General features: G+C 34.6%; 1 protein-coding gene and 2 long non-coding RNA genes across 3 annotated transcripts in view; 1 reads left to right on the forward strand and 2 right to left on the reverse strand.

The window, feature by feature from the left end:
- The window catches only part of NetA (Netrin-A), a 554,869-nt gene that overhangs the window by 137,713 nt on the left and 389,312 nt on the right, over positions 1-27,844 (reverse strand). The window contains exon 2 of the mRNA XM_074170725.1: positions 9,629-9,817. Within this exon, the coding sequence (XP_074026826.1) occupies positions 9,629-9,817 (189 nt within the window). The remainder of the gene's footprint in view (positions 1-9,628; positions 9,818-27,844) is intronic.
- LOC141480568 (uncharacterized) lies at positions 16,527-21,049 on the forward strand. The gene is made up of 3 exons (XR_012464431.1): positions 16,527-18,617; positions 18,841-19,144; positions 19,475-21,049. It is a non-coding gene; the product is annotated as an uncharacterized lncRNA (long non-coding RNA).
- LOC141480577 (uncharacterized) lies at positions 25,446-27,838 on the reverse strand. Its single transcript, XR_012464438.1, has 3 exons — positions 27,031-27,838; positions 26,504-26,807; positions 25,446-26,173 (listed from the first exon to the last, which is right to left on the reverse strand). It is a non-coding gene; the product is annotated as an uncharacterized lncRNA (long non-coding RNA).

Genomic DNA, 27,844 nt, shown 5'->3' on the forward strand with positions numbered 1-27,844 from the left:
ACTCAGATGTAGAAAACATGGCGTTTTTTCCTAAACATATCATCAACAATGTTAAAAATATAGAAAATATGTTAGAAACTAATAACGGAAGAACAGGAAAACTAGTGAACAATTTCAATAATAAATTGAAACACCGAATTCTTTCACTCGAAATCAAGGTAACACATGAGAATCTCATTCAATTAGAAAAATTATTGACTAACATATCTAACAAAATTACTCAAAAACTAACTGATAATATTTCGGCAGATTCCAAACATAGACAACAAATTAAATATAATCGTCAATTTTTTCTCATAAGATAACGTAACATAAATAAATTCATCTCAATCAAAAATGAAATGAAAGAAAAAATATCTATGAATGATAATTGGCTCAAAAATTTGAAAAATTGTGATATTCCTGAAGATATTCTAGCTTTTCTTTCTTTAGGTCACAAATTCAGTGTTCCACCTGATACAAATGATATAAAAGTCACAAAATTATTAGCTGACATAGAAAATTCAATATCGAATGTGAATCAAAATAAACAATATGTATTCAGAGCACAAATAGCAAATATCATCACAAATCATTTTCAAAAACCAAAAACAAGTTGTTATTTTTTTTTATATTTTTAATAAATGTAAAAAATTTATCAAAGACCATCCAGAATTGATAATAACCAATTCTGATAAGGGCAATACTACAGTTATCATGTTGAAATCTCAATATGAACAATTATCTCATGAACTCTTGAATGATGGTGATTATTATAAAAAACTCAATCATAATCCAACTTCCACTATACAACAAAAATCTAATGCACTCATCAAAAAGTTACATGTAAAACATTTCATCAGTAAGACATCTAAAGAAAATTTTACCATTGTTCCAAAATTCTATGGTTTACCAAAAATTCATAAACCAATATTGAGTTTGAGACCCATCATATCATTTTAACCAATGCATATAATACAAAAAATCAATATAATATTAAAAATTCTTTTGAATTTTCTATTTTCATGCAAGGAATGAAACTACCTAAAAATTTCGAAATTATAAGTTTGGATGTTATATCACTTTTTAGTAACATACCAATAAATCTGGTAAAACACAGCAATGAAAGACATTGGAATATTATTACTAATCATACCAAATTAACAAAAACAGCCTTCTTAGAATTAATAGATTTCATTTTTGATACTACTGTTTTCGTTTATGACAACGAATATTATAAACAAATACTTGGTACTCCAATGGGATCCACTTTATCACCTATTTTAGCCCAGTATGTGATGCATGATTTATTATACGAATGTATAATAAATCATGCATCATTTTTGACAAAATTGATGATATAAAAACCATTTTTAACAATTACAATCCATCTATTCAATTTACCATAGAAAAAGAAAAAACAAAACAGTACCTTTTTAGATACTCTTTTGATCAGGAAAGATGATAACTCTGTTATTTTAGATTATTTTACTAAACCCACTAATTCAGGCAGATATATATATATATATATATATATATATATATATATATATAGATATATATATAGATATATAGATATATAGATATATAGATATATAGATATATATATATATATATCTATATCTATATATATATATATATATATATATATATATATATATAAAAAATAAATAGATAAGTACTCTTTGATCATTCCCATATTGATTTCAATTTAAGAGCCACCGGTATACAGCTGTTTCAGCCTATTGGGCATCGTCAGTACCGGGCAGGCGGTCCTCGATTGAAGACAAAATGAGAAAAAAACCAAGAAAGTACTTGATAAGAATAGCTGCGTAAACGCAAGCGAAACATAAGTGGAACCACCTATTGGTGTGACACCCAAGTCAACTTGCCAAGTTTTTATGTCAGTGTTGGTGGTTTGACCAATCAACCGACAACTGCGGTAGCAGAAATTTGGGAAGCTAACCTGAAATGCCATCGGAAAACGAATCCACATGTTTCTAGAAATGATATGAAATCTAGAAAGGTTAATGCAGTCAAGCTGCTGGAAAATAATTCCATGAAAATTAAAAAATAAATAGATAAGTACTCTTTGATCATTCCCATATTGATTTCAATTTAAGAGCCACCGGTATACAGCTGTTTCAGCCTATTGGGCATCGTCAGTACCGGGCAGGCGGTCCTCGATTGAAGACAAAATGAGAAAAAAACCAAGAAAGTACTTGATAAGAATAGCTGCGTAAACGCAAGCGAAACATAAGTGGAACCACCTATTGGTGTGACACCCAAGTCAACTTGCCAAGTTTTTTATGTCAGTGTTGGTGGTTTGACCAATCAACCGACAACTGCGGTAGCAGAAATTTGGGAAGCTAACCTGAAATGCCATCGGAAAACGAATCCACATGTTTCTAGAAATGATATGAAATCTAGAAAGGTTAATGCAGTCAAGCTGCTGGAAAATAATTCCATGAAAATCAAAAAATAAATAGATAAGTACTCTTTGATCATTCCCATATTGATTTCAATTTAAGAGCCACCGGTATACAGCTGTTTCAGCCTATTGGGCATCGTCAGTACCGGGCAGGCGGTCCTCGATTGAAGACAAAATGAGAAAAAAACCAAGAAAGTACTTGATAAGAATAGCTGCGTAAACGCAAGCGAAACATAAGTGGAACCACCTATTGGTGTGACACCCAAGTCAACTTGCCAAGTTTTTATGTCAGTGTTGGTGGTTTGACCAATCAACCGACAACTGCGGTAGCAGAAATTTGGGAAGCTAACCTGAAATGCCATCGGAAAACGAATCCACATGTTTCTAGAAATGATATGAAATCTAGAAAGGTTAATGCAGTCAAGCTGCTGGAAAATAATTCCATGAAAATCAAAAAATAAATAGATAAGTACTCTTTGATCATTCCATATTGATTTCAATTTAAGAGCCACCGGTATACAGCTGTTTCAGCCTATTGGGCATCGTCAGTACCGGGCAGGCGGTCCTCGATTGAAGACAAAATGAGAAAAAAACCAAGAAAGTACTTGATAAGAATAGCTGCGTAAACGCAAGCGAAACATAAGTGGAACCACCTATTGGTGTGACACCCAAGTCAACTTGCCAAGTTTTTATGTCAGTGTTGGTGGTTTGACCAATCAACCGACAACTGCGGTAGCAGAAATTTGGGAAGCTAACCTGAAATGCCATCGGAAAACGAATCCACATGTTTCTAGAAATGATATGAAATCTAGAAAGGTTAATGCAGTCAAGCTGCAAGTTGACTTGGGTGTCACACCAATAGGTGGTTCCACTTATGTTTCGCTTGCGTTTACGCAGCTATTCTTATCAAGTACTTTCTTGGTTTTTTTCTCATTTTGTCTTCAATCGAGGACCGCCTGCCCGGTACTGACGATGCCCAATAGGCTGAAACAGCTGTATACCGGTGGCTCTTAAATTGAAATCAATATGGGAATGATCAAAGAGTACTTATCTATTTATTTTTTGATTTTCATGGAATTATTTTCCAGCAGCTTGACTGCATTAACCTTTCTAGATTTCATATCATTTCTAGAAACATGTGGATTCGTTTTCCGATGGCATTTCAGGTTAGCTTCCCAAATTTCTGCTACCGCAGTTGTCGGTTGATTGGTCAAACCACCAACACTGACATAAAAACTTGGCAAGTTGACTTGGGTGTCACACCAATAGGTGGTTCCACTTATGTTTCGCTTGCGTTTACGCAGCTATTCTTATCAAGTACTTTCTTGGTTTTTTTCTCATTTTGTCTTCAATCGAGGACCGCCTGCCCGGTACTGACGATGCCCAATAGGCTGAAACAGCTGTATACCGGTGGCTCTTAAATTGAAATCAATATGGGAATGATCAAAGAGTACTTATCTATTTATTTTTTGATTTTCATGGAATTATTTTCCAGCAGCTTGACTGCATTAACCTTTCTAGATTTCATATCATTTCTAGAAACATGTGGATTCGTTTTCCGATGGCATTTCAGGTTAGCTTCCCAAATTTCTGCTACCGCAGTTGTCGGTTGATTGGTCAAACCACCAACACTGACATAAAAACTTGGCAAGTTGACTTGGGTGTCACACCAATAGGTGGTTCCACTTATGTTTCGCTTGCGTTTACGCAGCTATTCTTATCAAGTACTTTCTTGGTTTTTTTCTCATTTTGTCTTCAATCGAGGACCGCCTGCCCGGTACTGACGATGCCCAATAGGCTGAAACAGCTGTATACCGGTGGCTCTTAAATTGAAATCAATATGGGAATGATCAAAGAGTACTTATCTATTTATTTTTTGATTTTCATGGAATTATTTTCCAGCAGCTTGACTGCATTAACCTTTCTAGATTATATATATATATATATATATATATATATATATATATATATATATATCTATATATATATATCTATATATATATATATATATATATATATATATATATATATATAGATATATAGATATATAGATATATATATATATATAATAATTACATATATATATATATATATATATATATGTAATTGAAATTAATTTTTATTTCGAAAACGGTAACAGATAGGTATAGGGAAGTATCAAGAAAAGTTGTCGGGCAATTGTTGGAGATTCCAAAAATAATATTATATACAGAGTGTTCCATTTGAAAAATCAAAGTTGCTACTGCTTTCTAATAGAAGCGGCAACACCGCATTGTCGAAAATATTTTAGTTGGCTAGAGAATGTCCGAATATGCCCTCCATTAAATTTTCAAAGTGATCCGTTGTCTGGTTCACCAGAAACGTCTAATGTGCCATCCACCGTGAATCAGCCTGTATATATATATATATATATATATATATATATATATATATATATATATATATATATATATATATATATTTGAATGATGCAACTGATTTTCCTTTACTTTCAGTATTTTAATATTGAACCTGACTCACAAAAAGGATTTGAAGCTTTATAACTTCTATTTAATTATCTGCGAGCGCTTTCGACAGCTGGTCGTACTGTCATCATCTAGGCACTACTGATCGTGTCATTGTTGTATGTCTTTTTATACGGTCCGAAAGCCTCAATTCAGGTACTCCAGGTATTTTAGATGAATTTGCCTGTATTTGGGTTACATCAGGTACTATTCTTTGTGTTGGATCTTCTCTAGGTATACTGTTTCTAAGAGTGTATATTGATTTGTTTATTATATTGAATGCTAGGTCTTGTTGTGTTTTGATTTGTACTTGTTCCTTGATAAGTGATATTTGACTGTTAAATTTATGGATATTTAAGTTTTCCCAAATGTCCATGCGGTTTCCCTTATTGACTTGTTTCATGAGTTTTATATTCTCTGGTGGGGTGAAATTATGTTTGTTTTGTATGGCGGGTGTTGCGATGTTTGATTTTAATACTATTGGATTTATGTATGCCTTTTTGTGCTCCTCGTTTTTTCTTTGTTTGGCCGATATAGAATTTGTTGCAGTCCGAACATTGTATACTGTATATCCCGTTTTGGTTTTTGTCTTCTTCTTATTCATAGTTGTTTATTTTTTGTATTATTTTCGTGTTTGGCTTGTATGTGATGTTGATGTTCAGTGGTTCGAAGACGTTTGTTAGTTTGTTGGTTTGGTGTTCTACGTACGTACATGCTGTCCATCGTTCTGTTGTTTTGTATATTGGGGTGGCTTGATTCTTGTTCTGTTTTTTTTTATTCTGTTTTCAAATTTATCTTTGTTTCGGGCTTCATTGCTGAGTGGTATCCTTAGCATTATATAAATGAATGCGTTATAGGCCGCCATTTTGTGTGATGGTGGATGGTTTGAACTTGCGGGTATGGTGGAGCTTGTTTGTGTAGGTTTCCTGTATATTAACATTTGAAATTGTGCTTTGTTGTGGTTATATTCTATGGTTATGTCCAGGTAGTTAAGTTTTGAGTTGTGTTCTTCTTCAATGCTGAAAAATAGTTTTTGATTTCGTTAATTTCTTTTGTTATTTGATCTATTCTTACTCCATTGTTTTGTAATATGTACAGTCCACGTTGACGATGACGATGATGAAAAGAATATCCATATTTCGTGAAAGCAGATAATTTTGGTGTCAAAGAGTCCTATTATTTACGTAGAAATCCAGCACTAGGCGTCATCCGTTAGGGCGTCGCGACACCGACGCCAATTTTTTTAATGGTAACCCAGTATTTTCAATTGGTTTTTGAATTCTGCATTGAAATCTGAATTCAGCCATATAGCACACTTGTAGTCTTTCTTGAATACTGATGAAAAAAGGCAATTTTATTGCGTATTATAAAGAGGGCCATGAATAAGTCAAAATGAATGCAATAATATGAGTTTAATAAAATGAATCCATCAGTTATGAGTTCATTGTCTGTTCAATTTTATCTAGTTGCGTATTACTGAATAAATTAAAATGAATGTTTCAAATTACCAAAAAATATGTTACTTTGACCATAACTCGACTAACGTGACAACGAGAATCATTTTAGTAAGTGTTCGAACTGCCTCCCTTCACGTAGAGTACACATATTGTACTTCCCGATTCGTGACAGCTGAAAGCGTCTCTCGCGTTATGGAAGCACAAACATTTGTGATACTATTTTTCAAATCCTCTACATTTTGTGGACGTCGCATATAAACTAAGTCTTTGATATATTCCCAGAAAAAAAATCTAGTGGAGTAATATCTGGACTTTGAGTTGGTCATGGTATTGGACCCTTATTTGCAATCCATTTCTCAGTAAACGTGTCATCCAAATATTCAGTAACCATTCCATTATTATGTGGAGGTGCCCCATCTTTTCGAAACCACATAATCAGTCGAATTTGTATTGGTAAATTCTCCAAGAGATTCGGCAACACATGTTGTAGAAAAACCAAGTACCTCTCCCCATTGAGAATTCCTTCAAAAAAATGAGGTGCTATCAAATAACCATCAATGATTCCGCACCAAACATTAACCCCCCACACAGACTGAAATCTCGTTTCTTGCACCCAATGAGGGTTCACGTCAGACCAATAGTGACAATCAAGTTTGTTCATTTTACCGTTGTTATGGAAACGGTTTTCATCACTCCACAATATTTTTTCAGAAACTGATCATCATCATGAATACGGGTGGACAACCATGCAACGAAGTTCAATCTTCTATCAGCATCTCCTGAATATGGGAATATATTTTAGTTAATAAAAATGAAACATGAAGATTATCACCTGGATGTAGTCCTTGAACCAAATTTATTTTGTATGGATGGAATTTGTTTTTTGACAAAATACGTTGTATTGACGATTTCGAAATGTCACAATTCATTGCTACTTGTCTGGTGGAACTATGTGGTTCCAATAACATTTGACCTAGCACTGCACTGTGATTCTCATCAGTTGCCGTTTTTGTTTTTTTTCGCTTCCGTTCATTACAACATCCATTTCGTGCCAAAGATTTGGCTAAGCCAGCGAATGTTTTGTTTGACGGTAATTTTCTGTCTGGATACCGATTAGCGTATATTCTCACTGCTTCTCTTGAATTTCTTCTTGCTTCGCCATAAATACATATCATATCCAACTTTTCTGCATTTGAAAATTGAACCATTTTTCAATTTTACGAAAAACCAACACAAAACTGAATACACTTTCGTCCAAACTGACAGGTCTCCTGACAGATCGATAAATACATTATTGCATTTATTGACTTATTCATGGCCTTCTTTATAATACGCAATGAAATTGCCCTTTTTCATCAGTTTTCTAGGAAAACTACAAGTGTGCTATATGGATGAATTCAGAATTCAATGCAGAATTTAAAAACCAATTGAAAATACTGGGTTCTGCGAGCGCTTTCGACAGCTGGTCGTACTGTCATCATCTAGGCTCTTCTCAAACTGAACGTGTCATCCTGTTGTATGTCCTTTTATACGGTCTAAACGCCTCAATGCAGGTACTCCAGGTACTTTAGGTAAATTTGCCTTTATTTGGATTACATCAGGTACTATTCTTTGTGTTGGATCTTCTCTAGAGAAGATCAAACGATACCGACAGCTGGTTAATGGAAAAACAGATTTTTTCAAACGCCGTAGTTGATAGCGCATAATTTATGACATTGCCATACTTGAGGATATTTGGCATTAGTTACTTCAACAAGGTTTCAAGGCAACTTGATTACTCACAATAATTCCGTTTAATCGAATCAAACCTAATTTTTCCAACCGCATTAATATGACGCTCCAGTATTTTCGGTTCTGTACAAAAACGGCTTCAATGTTATCGATATAGCAAACATATTTTGGAATGTGGAATGACTTCTAGATGGAAATTATCGTTTTGTGAATTAATACCAAATAGCTCAGTGGTGTCAAGTGAGTGGTACGACATGATGATAACGGGTATCACGGTTCAAATCCCATCGCAATTTTTTTTTTTTGCTGTTAGTAACAAAATGTTGTCATTCGTATAAGAATGTTTGGACAATCTTGAGGTGTTTTTTGACAAAACAATTAATTTTTTATGCTAACAAAATAAATTAATATTTATTGGATATTGGATATTGTTGTTGAGAATGTTTTTACGAATCGAAATGCATGATGAAATATAGGGTGTTCTATTTAAAAAAACATCATTTTATGGAATATTTTGAAAACGCGACTGTCAATTTTTTTGTTTTTGGCATCGAGGAGACCATAAAAAATGCTATTAGTTTGCCCATTTAACCAAATTCGTGGCATTAATAATAACAGAATTGGTGCCGACTCAATTTGAAATACCCTGTATATATGTTTTCGTTTTGAAAGTAACTTCAAAGATTCAATGCTGTAACGAATATGAATTTTTTACAATCATTACAATAAATATAAAATATTAAGTAATCGTAAATCAATATGTATCTATAGGTATGTGTTTATATATATATATATATATATATATATATATATATATATATATATATATATATATATATATATATATTAAAGCAGTGACGCTAAAGATATATAGAAATTACACTGCGGCGGTAAACTTGCTGAATGCTTGTTGTTGATGAATCGTATTATATTAAATTATTAAACTAACCTTTCGTTAGGAGAATCTGTTATGTTCCGAGGATCATCTTCTGCTTGTTTCATAAAATTTTTTATAATCACTTCCAAAAGCGGTGATAGTTTGATGTTATATAATCATTGTCAACAGTATATGTTGAACGCACAATGAACACTGAGTCGTTTGTCCGAAATATGGCTAGCGATGTGTGTTAGAGTGAGTAGAAAGGAAAGTCAGACATACTACCTCCCATAAGAAGTTATCAATTCAAAGATATTTTTTCCGAAGCAGCTCAGGTACATGTACTTGTAAAAAACAGACATGATACTGCAATGATTATTGTAAGCACCATCATCACTAAAAAACTCATGATACTGTTCACAAAAATTTCATATTCGCTCATATCCTGCAACAACGTCATAACTCAAAAATTGAGGTTTTCCACACCACATAATTAATGATAACGACGACTTTCAACTGGTAGAGTGTCATTTCTGAAATCAATTTTTCAGTAATGACGTTGTTGCAACAAATGAGCACTTTTCGTCAACTCGTTAGAGTTGACGAAAAGTGTACGCCAATGTGTTATATTTTTGACAAAATTACTTACGTTTGCAAGCCTTGCGATGGGTAATCTGTTTGGTGGGATCCCTGTAGTAGCCTTCGCGGCAATAGTGGCAGTGTCTTCCAGCAGTGAAGTGACGGCATTTGAGACATACGCCTCCGGATACTCGGCCAGACAATTTATACAGTTCCATGTTAAATCTGCATCGCCGGGCGTGTTGGTTGCATTCGCAAGCTGAAATTCAAATTACAGTTTTAACTTTTAAGTCCTTATTTGATTTCAATAGTAGGCAAACTAATTTAGTTTTCAGACAAAATGAACACGAAATGTGATTCAAATGAGACCTTCATATAGATAACTTTCGATTACCATATAAATCTACATAGTTGTTTGAAATAATTATGTGTAGTGGTATCCTATGATTTATTTGATACCAATTCTGGAAAATCCCGTTCCAAAAACTCTTCGATAATTTTTAACAAAACCTGAAGATGATTTCATGTGAATCTCATCAACGAGGACCTTACCAAGGATTCATCATTACTAAAACGCAGATTTCTTACTACACTAGAAAACTTGGGAAATATATGATTCATTCTGAGCAATAATCTCTCGTAGGATCTTAGTTTAGTTTAGTAGCCGAGTATAGCGTACAAAAAGATTGTGAAAAACAAGTATTTTTTGTGAATAACGAACAAGTGATCAATTAGAATTTTTGGAAAACATAATGTGAAAACATAATGTGAAAACATATTCAAAACATTATTTCATTCCTCTCCTTTGAGTATTTAAATAATTTTTTGAAGAAAAAGGTTGAAATGTTAAGTTTAGACGTGGTAGACGTTGTCCATAGTCTCGACACCAACGTGAGTTCTTGGGAATGATTGCGAATTGTTGATATTTATGGCGGTTGTTTTATCGGCAGTCATCGACGATTCAGAGTGATGAAAAAAAAACAGAGAAAGGTGGACTGAGTATCGGAGAGACTCAAAGAACGTAGTTGAATTATAAAAATGAAGATGAAAATATTGGAAGCGCGAAAGTGACATAATAATAATTATGAATGAAGAATCAGATTATAGAAAGAAAAGCATGGCGGCAATGTACCGGACATTCAGTGGGGTCTACAGGATGTAGGATGTCACTTAAGAAAAAACATGACAGTTTAACGAGCTTCACGTTTTCGGGTACGATATGTCTCAAAATACTGCATTAAAGAAAAAAACAGCGTCGAAGTGTACAGGTGCGTCAAAATACATCATTCAGGAAAACATGACAGTTTAACGAGGCTGTAACATTTCATGACGTCAATTTGTACAAAGTGTGGCAAAATACATCATTTGAGAAAAAATCATAGCAGTTTAACAGGACCCTAACGCTTCAACGTGCGATCCTTCAGTGTCTCAAAATACATCAAGAAGAACCATGACGTTAATATGAACAGTGTGGTAAAATACATCATTGAAGAAAAAAAACACTTCGGCAATTTAACGGACATTGAGTGAAGTATACAGGGTGCTTCAAAATACATTATTGAAGAAAAACACATTGTCATGTGGCTGTAATGTTTAACGTGCGTTACTACAATGTGTACAGGGTGTCTCAAAATACATCATTTGAGAAAAAAACATGTTTTTGCCGTTGTGTATCTGCCACAAGTACCTACAAAATCGTAGGTCTGCATGAGAGGAAAGGGGCAGCCTTGAGCATGCCATAATGCACCTCTCCGAAATAATAATCATTATTTCGACTACCACCCCGAAGTATGCTTGTGGAGTTGTTTCCTTCGGAAATAAACTTTTTGAGAACAATTTATTTCGTGACAATACAGTTTGGTACATTCACTAGTTTAAAAACCAAGATGAATAATGAACATTGAGGCGTTGCAGTGTCAAGTATTTATAGTGTTAATCTAAATCGATTCTTGATGGTTAGTAAATATTTTGGAAACTTCGAAAGTCTATTTAGGAGATAATCAACCATAATGGCATATTTGTGCGATATGAAGGTCGTCAACTGCGTTGACATAATTCCTCCCTCCTTAAGATTAAACGTCCTCGTTTTTCGGTAGAATCGGGTATAATCCACGGTTTTCTTGAGGTATGGTGGTCATCTGAATCAATGGTGCTTATTTCTTTCGTGCTTCTCGTTTGAGTAATTGATTACTAAACCTATTCTTACATGTGCAGTGAACTAACAATACAATTACAAAAATGAATAAGATTATTGTTAATACAGATGTATACATAATGTGTACAATAGGATTTAAACTTATATTGTCATTTAGTAGCTGAGCTTCATTTCTCAGTTTATCTAAATCTTCCAAATGAATTTGTTCCAATGATATGACTGAACTAATGGGATATTTATCTTGGAGATACATGGTACTTTGAAAGTAATATTTGAATAATGATTTTCAAATTTCTGGTCTCCAATGATTACAGTACATTTGTTTGGTGACGATACTATGCTATTATTTTGAACAATTTTTGTTTCTACATGGTCATTGCATTCTTCCAAAATCTTAAGTTCATTTCGGGTTGAATCAAGAGTCTGATTATTTGTTAATTGCTTCACAATTTGAAAATCATTAATAACTTCAATGAATTTACAGGTTTTTGAATCAGATAATTGACAATCGTTTGCGTAAGGTTTCTTCATACAAATATAGGGTTCGTTGATGTTCTTGCACTTTTCATTTGTTCATAATGTTTTTGAATTTCCACCCTCCAGTAATTCATAACCATAGGGTGGATGTAAGATTTGGAAATGAATATTAGGTAGAGGATAAATACGTTGATAGGTGTAGAATTCAGGATATGAATGAATAATATACAAGTGATAGTGTTATTGATTATTACTGATTTGATTTCCGAGAATTCGACCACTTTAAATAGGTGATTTTTGTCAATATCGATTAATTGATTTGGCTGATAGGTTTCTTCTAAATGGTTAGTAATTTTTCTCAATTCATTACTCTCGAATATTTCTAAATTAGTTATTTCATTGAAGGCTAGAGAGTGTTCTCTGAACTGATTTTATGATTTCTAAAAGATTCTGGGCATTAAATATGTTTTGTTGCATCATCAGTTCAAAACCTAATGTTTCGTTTGTTTTGGAAATAGTATCCAGAGACTTATTGAGGTTTTCTTGGATTATATTGAGATCTTTTGCATATCTGTCAGTTAAGTGATTTGCAAATGACGAAAACTTGTTGACTTGTTTTCTCTTGATTATTATAAAGACTTCGAATGTTTTGGTTTAGTTCTTGTAAATCCGTTTGATCCAAATTACCGACAATGTATCTAATTACTGAACCTAGAGCATTTACTAAAGCTCTTTTACTTCTTGGTTTCAATTTCGATATTTTGTTTTCTATTCAAAGTTTATGAAGTATAGGTGATAATGTATTCTGCAATCGAGAGTTTTTAACTCGGATGTCTAATAAATACGTATTGGTGACTAGCGTGTTATAATTTAAAGATATTTGTTTAATATTAAAATATTGTCAAACATGCGCCAAACTAACTGACTGTTATAAGGAAACAAGTATAGCTGAGGCACCAGTCAATCTAATAATAACACTGATGATTTTCAAACAAGACTCAACCTCTAACGGAAGCAAGAAACTCTTTGGAAGGTTCGAAATAGATGAACATTTCAACCTAGCAGACCACTGTTATAATATTCATGCAGTCATTGTTCACTGTGGTTCTGGCGTTGAATTTGGTCATTATTACGCCTTGATCAAAGAAGAAACGGACTGGTTTAAGTTTGACGATAGTCATATCACGAAGTGTTCTGGCGATGCATTGAATTTATTGAAGCCTCTGGAGACACCCTACATTTTGTTTTATGAGAGAGAGGACATTGTTAGATCACTGGAATCAATGAAGTCGCCCCGGAGCGCCAATTAATTTTTATTGTTGTATTTATTTTATTTTTAAAATTAATAAAAAATAGAAATAAAACTTATGGTAGTGATTGATAATTTCTGCTAGGCCTAATTCTTTTGGAAAAAATTCATTTGATTCAATCTCTTCTACTTGAAGGGTCAGGGAGATTCCCAGGGGGATCGTCCGGTAAAGAAATATTTTTCTTAATTCTTTTGACTTTTCTTACATTTATATTTGCTGTTGTTTGTGGTTTTTCTCTTATTCCAGTTACTTTGTTTCCTTCAATACTAGTTACATTAACTTTTTCAAAAACGGAATGTGTTTTCCTAGTTCTAGGTTTTCTGGAGTAATAGTGAGGTTCATTCAAGGGTGGACTTTCTATATTTTCATTACGTTTATTCAAAATAGCTGTGCCTTTTTCTAATTGTTTATGATATAGCTGTTCATAGAATGGTAGAAGTTCTTGTTTTTTTTTATTATTGTAATTTTCGTAAAGTAAATAGGCTATAGGAGTTCTGGCTCATTCCTTATGGAGATCAACATGGAAAATGGCTAAGGTTCATTCTGGACCTTTTTGGACCTCAGGCCCACCTCACACGAAAGGAATAAAAGTCAGCGCCTCGTCTCTACCAGACGTCCATTATGTGTAAACTGAGCCTTCAAAGCCCACTTCAGATCATCTCCACTTTTCCACTTTTACCGTCATTCAGTCAACCAATCAGCTATCACGCATAGAGCGGGAAATTCAAACCAGTAGATGAACAAGGCGGATTCTGGACCACTTGGGAGTGGGGTAACCTATCAGCGTCATCGAAATCGACGCAGGATGGAACGAGTATCGTAGCGATTTGAGCGTGGAACTCCGCCCCTCGGCCCCCTTGGTACTTCACCTAACCTATCGGCCCCCTTGGTACTCCACCTAACCTATCAGCTCCCTCGGCCCCCTTCAGTCACGTGATTTTAAATAAAAAAGTTTATAGTTATGGGATTCGAACCTGGGTCGTCCGCGCCGTAGACATTGTCCTTAGCCTCTACACCATCGTAAGATATTGAAGTTAACTGCGAATGTTGGGTATTTATAGCGTTAGTTTTGTCGGGACCGAAATTGACTCATTCATTATACTTGACAGCATTTTTATTTTTGATTTCCGTAGAATGTAATCGTCATTATCATATTGAAGATAGGAAAATATACTTAGATTTGGGAAATAATTAATATTTCATGTAAAGATGTGTGTGTGTGTGTGTGTAAGAGCGAGAGGCGCGTATGACGTAATCGATGCAAAGAGAGATGGAGATTGAGGTTTTACCGGTTGCTAGTGCAAGCAGGTGTTGCCAGTTGTACAATAAATCAATGTTTATGGAGTAATGTAGCGTTGCCGGTTTGAAAATTAAGTTATAGAATACACAGAGGCATCTATGAGTCACTAGCTGAACTATCTATTGGTTGAAGAAGGACACTGTAAACACTAGACTCATAAGACTGCATCTGTCAAATGTCAATACATGCCAGCATGGCAGGTTCGGCGTTGCCAGTTGTACAATAAATCATTGTTTATGGAGTAATGTAGCGTTGCCGGTTTTGGAATTAATCGTGAACTACTCGACGAAAATTGGAAGCGCGAAAGTGATATATTAAGTTATAGAATACACAGAGTCATCTATGAGTCACTAGCTGAACTATCTATTGGTTGAAGAAGGACACTGTAAACACTAGACTCATGAGACTGCATCTGTCAAATGTCAATACATGCCAGCATGGCAGGTTCGGCGTTGCCAGTTGTACAATAAATCATTGTTTATGGAGTAATGTAGCGTTGCCGGTTTTGGAATTAATCGTGAACTACTCGACGAAAATTGGAAGCGCGAAAGTGATATATTATATTATAGAATACACAGAGTCATCTATGAGTCACTAGCTGAACTATCTATTGGTTGAAGAAGGACACTGTAAACACTAGACTCATAAGACTGCATCTGTCAAATGTCAATACATGCCAGCATGGCAGGTTCGGCGTTGCCAGTTGTACAATAAACCATTGTTTATGGAGTAATGTAGCATTGCCGGTTTTGGAATTAATCGTGAACTACTCGACGGAAATTGGAAGCGTGAAAGTGATATATTTTATAATAATGAATCAGATTTCAGAAAAAACATTGCAGATCAATGAGGCTGTATCGTTTCAAAGTGTAATCCCTCAATGTTACAAGGTATCTCAAAATACATCATTGAAAACAAACATGGCGTCGAAGTGTACAGGGTGCGTCAAAATACATCATTTAAGAAAAAACATAACAGTTCCACGAGGCTGTAAGTTTTCAACGTGCGATCCCTCAATGTGTACAAGGTATCTCAAAATACATCATTGAAAAACAAATATGACGTCGAAGTGTACAGGGTGCGTCAATATATATCATTTAAGGAAAAAAACATGTCGATTTGAAATATGATATTAATGTGTATACAGGGCGTTTCAAAATACATCATTTAAGAAAAAAACATGTCGATTCAACAGAAGTCTAGCGTTCCAACATGTCGGAAGTCTCGTATCTTTGTTAACCAAGTTAGCATCATCAGGAGAAAGAGGAGATCCAAAAGTGTCGAGAGGTTAAGCTTTGTGGACTCAACGTGAGGGCAATGGGAGAGCGAAGTATTCGACAATGACATTTCTAAATACGTGGTTTTCCGTGCGTTTTCGATCGGTTTTCGTGCGTTTACGATCGTTTTTCGTGCGTTTACGATCGTTTTTCGTGCGTTTTCGATCGTTTTTCGTGCGTTTTCGACCGTTTTCCGTGTGTTCATTCGTTATCGTTTCATCGTTATTATCGTAACGGTTTTTCGTGTTTCAATATGACAGTCATTTATCATTTAACGCGTTTCGCTAACCAAGTTAGCATCATTAGGAAATGACTAAAGTCCATGCTTTGTCATATGAAGATTCATTTTGCGAATTTTCAGACTCTTGAACGCAACCTTGTGGAACACCCAACCTAACTTCTGTTACAGAGTGGTGTCGGTCAGCCAACCAGAATGGTGAAATCAAATATCGCTCGATTGATTGTGCTAGATGAAATTGAACTGGAGAATGAGGGTCGAATAATAATAATAATAGTGATAAAACATTAAAAGCTTGAAAGTGACGTAGTCAGCGTGATAGGTGGTGGCGTGTGTGATAATGAATGGGTTATTACAAAGAATAATAGCGCAACTGTCAGAAGGGCACTGAGTTGTATATTTACTAATAATGATCAGATCGTCGCATACGGCATGTCAAATGAAAGGATAAGAAATGGAGAATTCGTCGACAGAGAAAAAACAAATATGGCGTAATGAATATAATATCCAAGGCCGAATGTGAAATAACATAGGAAGAATTGCAAATTCAACAAACTTGTAATTAAAAAATGTTGGGTTATGAACAACTATAAGTTTATTCCAATTGCAGAAGCTTGATTCAAAACGCAGAATTTATTGATAAAGAAAATGAAAAAAATCATTGGATACTGAAACATATGATATATTTGGATTCCTTAGGGTGAGAAGGATTCGAATCCATCAAAAAACGACCACTTCCGGTTTCCACTTCCGGTCCTCCGATTTCGATGATTTCAACATCAATGGATTCGTTTAGATGTCATGAAACATAATTAATCATTTGTCGAAGCCAAAAGGACCTTATAACCTATTTTCATTATACTAGCAGCAACAGACCGATGTGGGTACTCATTTCAAATGATGTCATTTGTAGATTATGAAAAGTATAATATCGAGCATCTAATGTGAAATAGCATAGAAAGAATGGCACATTTGAAGAAAATCATTGAACATATTTGAAATTAAAAGTTGTTGGGTTATGAACAACTACGAGTGTAATGTAATTGCAAAAGTTTGATTCAAAACACATAATTTGTTGACAAAAAAATGAAATAATCATCGCATACTGAAACATATGGTATTTTTGGATTCCTTAGGGTGAGAAGGTTTCGAATCCGTCAAAAACAGGTCACTTCCGGTTTTTACTTCCGGTCGTCCGATTCCGATAATTTTGACATCAATGGATTCGTTTAGATGTCAAAAAACATAGTTAATCATTTTACGAAGCCAAAAGGACCTCATAACCTATTTCTGCTATACTAGTCGCAACAGGTCGGTGTGGCTACTCATTTCAAATGATTTAATGTGTAGACAATGAAAAATATAATATCGAGCGCCTAACGCGAAACAGCATAGGAAGAATTGCAAAGAGAATCATTGAAAAAACTTCGGATCGTTACGTACATCATGTCAAATGAAAGAAGAAAAATTGCAGAATTCATCGACAACGAAAAAACAAATATGGTGCAACATGTCAGAAGGGCACTAACCCACATCTTTATTAATGATAACTGAATCTCAACGTGCAGCACATCAAATGAAAGGGAAACGAATGCAGAATTCATCCTCAGAGAAAAAGCAAATCTGACGCAACATGTCAGAAGGGCACAAAGCCACATTTTCGTTAATAATTGTCGAATCGTCACGTACAGCACGTCAAATGAAAGGAAAAGAAATGCAAAATTCATCGACAGAGAAAAAACAAAGATGGCGCAGTATGTCAGAGTGACACTAAGCAACATCTTTGTTGATGATAGTTGGATCTCAACGTGCAGCACATCAAATGAAAGGGAAACGAATGCAGAATTCATCAACAGAGAAAAAAAACGGAGACGATGCCAAGAGGGCCCAAAGTTGTATCTTCACTAATAATAGTCGCATCATCACATGTAGCATTTCAAATAAAATGGGGGAAAAAAAGCAGAATTCATGTGTTTGTTGCGCTATTCAAATCCAAGGTGACATGGATCGATGTCAACGCTGAATATGCATCTAACAAAGACTCTTTGATTTTCTTTTGTTTCATTTCAGAATATGTCATCACTAATTTTTATATTCAAACCCAAAGTGACATTGATCACTGTCAATGTCGAATCTACATCCGGAAATACGCAGTTCTCAAAGCGACGAAACAAAGGCTCTTTGTTTCATTTTGAAATATGTCATCACTTATTTTACTATAAATACGTCATGCATGGCGAAATGAGTTAGTTGCATCCGTTGAAAGTGATACCAGTGACAAGTGCACCGATTCTATTTGAAAGTAAGTGTTTTAGGTTTGACTTTTTCCTCAGATGAATTTATTCAAATGTAATTTATTTGAAAATTGGTGAGAATTGTTGAATCATTTGATTTCCAAAATTTTTCTCGATATATATATGTTGGATGATTTCAGTCAAATGTTTTACATGTCGTGGTTTGTTTGAGATAGTATTCGCATATATTGTCAATCAAAACATGAAGCTTCCATTTTTTATTTTTCACAGATGGATTTACAAAAGTTGAATGCAAGTTCGATCGTGAAGAGAAAGCCAAGTATCAAAGTAGTAGATTTGCCTGTGGAGATGCCGCAGAGGATATTCACTGCCAAAATCGTGAAAGGAAAATTTGGTGAGGCGGTCTTGTTAGATTTGGGAGATAAAGTATCATTTCTGCCCCACCGAGTGACGGAGGCGTATCGTCCTCACTTAGAAGAATTTTCATCAGGAAAATACGCTATTGTGTTCAAAGGGTTGATGGACATTGGGAAACCGAATCTTGTCGTTTCATTTGAGATTGTACAAAATTAAGGTTATTACTGTTTCCAATTTTTTCTTTGTTTTATAGGCAAAGAGTTTTTGGGTGTTTACAATATTTTTCATTCGAGTCACAGATATGATCCGCATAAAGTAGTGTTTCCATACAATATATTTTCTTCACTTAGTACGTGCAGAATATGTGTTTTAAATTCATTATTTTGAATGACACTTGATTTTTTTATTTTCATTATATGTGTAGCAATTACTTCATGGAAGACATTACCCTCTCTGTTGTCAAAAAATTTTGTTTAGTGTATGTTTTTATTAAAAAATCGAATTTATTTCAGTGTATGTTTTTATTGAAAAATCGAATTTATTTCAGAATAATACATCAACGTGTGCAGTATCAGTCAGAGTCATCTCAACAACAACATTCAAAACCGTCATAGCAACCTTTCCAGAACGAGTTTCAAATCTAAGCAGTTTCCATTTTTTTCAATCTATAGAGGCTTGAATTTGTCGATATTCAGTGATTTGTTGGACAAACTGCGTCTATTCAATATATACACAACCGTAATGAATTTGGAAGACTTTGAAGATTCATCGTGGTGTGTTCCAAAATTCAAGAAAAACACGCCGTTCTGTATGGGTCATTTCAAAGGAAATTTGTTCAGCTGCAGTCTCAATAACGTTGATATTTTATATAAATGGCTTTATAATATACTACCAAAATAAATACAATACATATCACACACATCTTTTTTTGAAAATGAAAACTTATCTTATACAGGGAAAGTTGTCAAAAATGTGCAATAACAAAAAATTATATACCAGATTTTATAGAGATGAAGAAACATCATATTGAAAGATACTAAGTTGACAAAAACAGGACATTTTAGAAATAAAGGAAATAAGTTTGTCTGTCATTTTAAATTCTGATTCGTTGGGTCGATATAACAAAAAGTGGCATTTTATATCTTGAATTTTATTCAGGACACTATTATAGATTATTGACATTTGTCATTAAATTTCAAGTGTGATATTTGGAAATTCATTTCGTATTGTAGTTTTTTCGAAATTCCCTTTCAAAATAGCATCCTTTGATATAGATACCGGACGAGTTCATTATGTGTAGATAACCTGAGTTTCATTTTTATGACAATGTCGTTTGGTGTGATCACGAGTTCATTATAACAGGGAGTGAAATGAATTCTCAGACATATGAATATAACAAAGTAACGATACAGACAAATATGAAAAATCGTTATGAAATAATTCAAAGCCATGAATCGAAATACATGAATTGCTTCGATATTCTGAAACAAAAACACTCAGTATTCACAATTCCATTCATTATTCCAACTATCTTCAAAATGCACATCAAGCATTTTGTCGTAGTACGGTGACCGGAGCAAAGTTACAACTTCAGCATATGAATGTTTATAAATAGTGAGGTAGGTCAAGATCTTCAACAGGTATTACGAAATTCATTCGGTGTTCATTGATCACGAAACGGTTCGTAAGCTTTCGGAATACAATGCAAATAATTTTCTTTATGACTATTCGTTCGATATTAAATATTATTACCTCAAAATATATCGAAATCATAACACGTTTGCGATTCATTTTTTCAGTTACACTTGAAAAGTGAGTTTCAGTTTGCAGAAATAATAGCCCACACATGTTGGAAATTTTGCCATAGTGTGGTGAAAATCGTATTGAAAATTCTACGAAATATAAGCGCATACATACAGAGTGAATCAATATTTGAAATACGTCGTTTGGAACCCCCCATAACCCTTCTCTATCGAATTTTGGCAGAAATAATGCTGAGTCGTATTGTAGAGTTAACGTTCGAAATTGGGGAAAGTGAAGTATTCAACAGTTTTGCGTGCGACGGTTATGCGTGCGTTTTCGAACAGTTTACGTGCCTTTATTCGTTATCGTTTCGTCGTTATTGTCGTTTTTTTTTCTTATTTCAATATGGCAGTCATTCAACACTTAACGCGTTTCGCTTACCAAGTAAGCATCATCAGGAGATGACTAAAGTCCACGCTTTGTCGTATGAAGGTTCGTTTTGCGAATTTTCAGACTCCTGAACCGAACCATGAGGAACAATCAGCCTAACTTCTGGTACAGAGTGGTGTCGTAAGCCAATCAGACTGGAAAAATCAAATATCAGTAGAATGATGGTTTTAGGTGAAATTGAACTGAGGAATGTGGGTCGAATAATAATAATAATAGTGATACAACATCAAAACTCAACTTGTGTTACAGAGTGGTGTCGGTCAGCCAATCAGAATGGAGGGATCAAATATCGGTCTAATAATTGTGTTAGATGATATTGAACTGGGAAATGTGGGTCGAAAAATAATAATAATGATAAAATATTAAAACTTTGAAAGTGACGTAGTCAGCGTAGGAGGTGGTGGCGTGGTAGAAAATGTGTGAGGATTTGTGGAAATGAATGAGTTATTAGAAAAAAAAATGGAGCAACTGTCAGAAGGGCACTAAGTTGTATATTCGCTGATAATAATCAAATCTTCGCTTTTAGCACGTCAAATGAAAGGACAAAAAATCCAGAAATCATTGACGAGAGAATACAAAGATGGCGCAACATGTCAGAAAGACATTAAGTCACAATTTCACTCATGATATTTGGATCTTAACGTGCAGCACATCAAATGAAGGAGAAACGAGTGCCAAATGTTATCGACAAAGAAAAAACAAAGATGACGCAACATGTCAGGAAGGAACGAAGCCACATCTCCGTTAATGACAATTGGATCTCAACGTGCAGTACATTGACTGAAAAAGAAAAAAAAATGCAGATTACATCGACAGAGAAAAAAAACAAAGACAACGTAACATATCTGAAGGGCAATGAGCCGTATTTTCGTTAATAATGATTTGTTCTCAACGTACAGCACATCAAATGAAATGGAAACGAATGCAGAATTCATCGACAGAGAAAAAACATAGATGGCGCAACATGTCAGAAGTGCACTAACCTGCTTCTTTGTTAATAAAAGTCGCATCGTCACGTGCAGCATATCAAAGAAAAAAACAAAAGAGGCAACCAAAAGGGTACTGAACCATATTTTCGTTAATAATAGTCGGATCGTCGCATTTGACATGATTCATTCACTCAAAACTGAAATGTTTGGAAGATACCAAAGGAGATCTTACGGTGACTATATGTTCTGGTATGCTTTGTTAGGTATCGAATGATGCGTGCAATTTCTTTAATTCCAGCGACGTGATTATTCCAAGATATATTGGTGTCCATTTGAATCTCAATAAACTTATTGAAGCAGAAGTTGGAACCCCAAAAAAATATCAGATATAGTACAACAAGTCAGTGAAGAGCGGCTTTTTTCTGCAGAAAAATGTTTGAACTTCTTCAAATTTTCCAAATATCTGTAACAGAAAGACAAAACTCAGCTACGGAACGCATCTATCTACTAAAGTTAAGTATGTGTCGGTAGTGTGTAACGAAGGTTTCCATTAAATTCACTTGTTGCGCCCTCTGGAGGATGTTTGTTGCGATACAGACAAATATGAAAAATCGTCATAAAATAATTCAAATCCATATGGATAACACCCGTTATCCATATTTCCATTATTATTCCGATTGTATGACCACCAAACATTCAATATTATCGGGATTGAAGGGAGCTGATAGGTTAGGTGGAGTACCAAGGTGACCGATAGGTTAGGTAGAGTACCAAGGGGGCACGCTGGATGGAACGAGTATCGTAGCGATTTAAGCGTGGAACTCCGCCCCTCGGCCCCCTTGGTACTCCACCTAACCTATCGGTCACCTTGGTACTCCACCTAACCTATCAGCTCCCTTCAATCCCGATAATATTGAATGTTTGGTGGTCATACAATCGGGATAATAATGAAAATATGGATAACGGGTGTTGCTCATAGAGCATCAAACACGTCTACAAAGCGTTAAAACGTTGTTTTTTTCTATTTCCAAACCCCTTGTATTCAACGGATTCGAAATGATAAACAATAAATATTATCATCTATGGTGTATCGCAACAAACATCCTCCAGAGGGCGCAACCAGTGAATTTAATGGAAACCTTCGTTACACACTACCGGCACATACTAAACTTTAGTAGATAGAAGCGTTCCGCAGCTGAGTTTTGTCTTTCTGTTACAGATATTTGGAAAATTTGAAGAAATTCAAAAATTTTTCGGCAGAAAAATGCCGCTTTTCACTGACTTGGTGTACTATATCTCCTATTTTTTGGGGTTCCACCTTCTGCTTCGATAAGTGAGATTCAAATGGACACCAATATGTCTTGGAATAATCATGTCGCTGGAATTAACGAAATTGCACGCATCATTCGATACCTAACAAAGCATACCAGAACTTATAGTCACCGTGAGATCTCCTTTGGTATCTTCTAAATATTTCAGTTTTGAGTGAATGAATCATGTCAATTGCGACGATCCGACTATGATTGACGAAAATATGGTTCAGTGCCCTTTTGGTTGCCTCTTCTGTTTTTTCTTTGATATGCTGCACGTGACGAGGCGACTTTTATTAACGAAGAAGCAGGTTAGTGCACTTCTGACATGTTGCGCCATCTTTGTTTTTTCTCTGTCGATGAATTCTGCATTCGTTTCCATTTCATTTGATGTGCTGTACGTTGAGAACAAATCATTATTAACGAAAATACGGCTCATTGCCCTTCTGACATGTTACGTTGTCTTCGTTTTTTCTTTGTCGATAACATTTTGCATTCGTTTCTCTTTCATTTGATGTGCTGCACGTTAAGATCCAAATATCATGAGTGAAATTGTGACTTAATGTCTTTCTGACATGTTGCGCCATCTTTGTATTCTCTCGTCAATGAATTCTGGATTTTTTGTCCTTTCATTTGACGTGCTGTAAGCGAAGATTCGATTATTATCAGCGAATATACAACTTAGTGCCCTTCTGACAGTTGCTTTTTTTTTTCCTAATAACTCATTCATTTCCACAAATCCTCACACATTTTCTACCACGCCACCACCTCCTACGCTGACTACGTCACTTTCAAAGTTTTAACATTTTATCATTATTATTATTATTTTTCGACCCACATTCCCCAGTTCAATATCATCTAACACAATTATTAGACCGATATTTGATTCCTCCATTCTGATTGGCTGACCGACACCACTCTGTAACACAAGTTGAGTTTTAATGTTTTATCACTATTATTATTATTATTCGACCCACATTCCTCAGTTCAATTTCACCTAAAACCATCATTCTACTGATATTTGATTTCTCCAGTCTGATTGGCTTACGACACCACTCTGTACCAGAAGTTAGGCTGATTGTTCCTCAAGGTTCGGTTCAGGAGTCTGAAAATTCGCAAAACGAACCTTCATACGACAAAGCGTGGACTTTAGTCATCTCCTGATGATGCTTACTTGGTAAGCGAAACGCGTTAAGTGTTGAATGACTGTCATATTGAAATAAGAAAAAAAAACGACAATAACGACGAAACGATAACGAATAAAGGCACGTAAACTGTTCGAAAACGCACGCATAACCGTCGCACGCAAAACTGTTGAATACTTCACTTTCCCCAATTTCGAACGTTAACTCTACAATACGACTCAGCATTATTTCTGCCAAAATTCGATAGAGAAGGGTTATGGGGGGTTCCAAACGACGTATTTCAAATATTGATTCACTCTGTATGTATGCGCTTATATTTCGTAGAATTTTCAATACGATTTTCACCACACTATGGCAAAATTTCCAACATGTGTGGGCTATTATTTCTGCAAACTGAAACTCACTTTTCAAGTGTAACTGAAAAAATGAATCGCAAACGTGTTATGATTTCGATATATTTTGAGGTAATAATATTTAATATCGAACGAATAGTCATAAAGAAAATTATTTGCATTGTATTCCGAAAGCTTACGAACCGTTTCGTGATCAATGAACACCGAATGAATTTCGTAATACCTGTTGAAGATCTTGACCTACCTCACTATTTATAAACATTCATATGCTGAAGTTGTAACTTTGCTCCGGTCACCGTACTACGACAAAATGCTTGATGTGCATTTTGAAGATAGTTGGAATAATGAATGGAATTGTGAATACTGAGTGTTTTTGTTTCAGAATATCGAAGCAATTCATGTATTTCGATTCATGGCTTTGAATTATTTCATAACGATTTTTCATATTTGTCTGTATCGTTACTTTGTTATATTCATATGTCTGAGAATTCATTTCACTCCCTGTTATAATGGACTCGTGATCACACCAAACGACATTGTCATAAAAATGAAACTCAGGTTATCTACACATATTGAACTCGTCCGGTATCTATATCAAAGGATGCTATTTTGAAAGGGAATTTCGAAAAAACTACAATACGAAATGAATTTCCAAATATCACACTTGAAATTTAATGACAAATGTCAATAATCTATAATAGTGTCCTGAATAAAATTCAAGATATAAAATGCCACTTTTTGTTATATCGACCCAACGAATCAGAATTTAAAATGACAGACAAACTTATTTCCTTTATTTCTAAAATGTCCTGTTTTTGTCAACTTAGTATCTTTCAATATGATGTTTCTTCATCTCTATAAAATCTGGTATATAATTTTTTGTTATTGCACATTTTTGACAACTTTCCCTGTATAAGATAAGTTTTCATTTTCAAAAAAAGATGTGTGTGATATGTATTGTATTTATTTTGGTAGTATATTATAAAGCCATTTATATAAAATATCAACGTTATTGAGACTGCAGCTGAACAAATTTCCTTTGAAATGACCCATACAGAACGGCATGTTTTTCTTGAATTTTGGAACACACCACGATGAATCTTCAAAGTCTTCCAAATTCATTACGGTTGTGTATATATTGAATAGACGCAGTTTGTCCAACAAATCACTGAATATCGACAAATTCAAGCCTCTATAGATTGAAAAAAATGGAAACTGCTTAGATTTGAAACTCGTTCTGGAAAGGTTGCTATGACGGTTTTGAATGTTGTTGTTGAGATGACTCTGACTGATACTGCACACGTTGATGTATTATTCTGAAATAAATTCGATTTTTCAATAAAAACATACACTGAAATAAATTCGATTTTTTAATAAAAACATACACTAAACAAAATTTTTTGACAACAGAGAGGGTAATGTCTTCCATGAAGTAATTGCTACACATATAATGAAAATAAAAAAATCAAGTGTCATTCAAAATAATGAATTTAAAACACATATTCTGCACGTACTAAGTGAAGAAAATATATTGTATGGAAACACTACTTTATGCGGATCATATCTGTGACTCGAATGAAAAATATTGTAAACACCCAAAAACTCTTTGCCTATAAAACAAAGAAAAAATTGGAAACAGTAATAACCTTAATTTTGTACAATCTCAAATGAAACGACAAGATTCGGTTTCCCAATGTCCATCAACCCTTTGAACACAATAGCGTATTTTCCTGATGAAAATTCTTCTAAGTGAGGACGATACGCCTCCGTCACTCGGTGGGGCAGAAATGATACTTTATCTCCCAAATCTAACAAGACCGCCTCACCAAATTTTCCTTTCACGATTTTGGCAGTGAATATCCTCTGCGGCATCTCCACAGGCAAATCTACTACTTTGATACTTGGCTTTCTCTTCACGATCGAACTTGCATTCAACTTTTGTAAATCCATCTGTGAAAAATAAAAAATGGAAGCTTCATGTTTTGATTGACAATATATGCGAATACTATCTCAAACAAACCACGACATGTAAAACATTTGACTGAAATCATCCAACATATATATATCGAGAAAAATTTTGGAAATCAAATGATTCAACAATTCTCACCAATTTTCAAATAAATTACATTTGAATAAATTCATCTGAGGAAAAAGTCAAACCTAAAACACTTACTTTCAAATAGAATCGGTGCACTTGTCACTGGTATCACTTTCAACGGATGCAACTAACTCATTTCGCCATGCATGACGTATTTATAGTAAAATAAGTGATGACATATTTCAAAATGAAACAAAGAGCCTTTGTTTCGTCGCTTTGAGAACTGCGTATTTCCGGATGTAGATTCGACATTGACAGTGATCAATGTCACTTTGGGTTTGAATATAAAAATTAGTGATGACATATTCTGAAATGAAACAAAAGAAAATCAAAGAGTCTTTGTTAGATGCATATTCAGCGTTGACATCGATCCATGTCACCTTGGATTTGAATAGCGCAACAAACACATGAATTCTGCTTTTTTTCCCCCATTTTATTTGAAATGCTACATGTGATGATGCGACTATTATTAGTGAAGATACAACTTTGGGCCCTCTTGGCATCGTCTCCGTTTTTTTTCTCTGTTGATGAATTCTGCATTCGTTTCCCTTTCATTTGATGTGCTGCACGTTGAGATCCAACTATCATCAACAAAGATGTTGCTTAGTGTCACTCTGACATACTGCGCCATCTTTGTTTTTTCTCTGTCGATGAATTTTGCATTTCTTTTCCTTTCATTTGACGTGCTGTACGTGACGATTCGACAATTATTAACGAAAATGTGGCTTTGTGCCCTTCTGACATGTTGCGTCAGATTTGCTTTTTCTCTGAGGATGAATTCTGCATTCGTTTCCCTTTCATTTGATGTGCTGCACGTTGAGATTCAGTTATCATTAATAAAGATGTGGGTTAGTGCCCTTCTGACATGTTGCACCATATTTGTTTTTTC

The sequence above is a fragment of the Leptinotarsa decemlineata genome, unplaced genomic scaffold (genome assembly GCF_025532065.1).
Source record: "Leptinotarsa decemlineata unplaced genomic scaffold, Ldec_3_MD MMD2_P_RNA_scaffold_11, whole genome shotgun sequence".
NCBI classification, from domain to species: domain Eukaryota; kingdom Metazoa; phylum Arthropoda; class Insecta; order Coleoptera; family Chrysomelidae; genus Leptinotarsa; species Leptinotarsa decemlineata.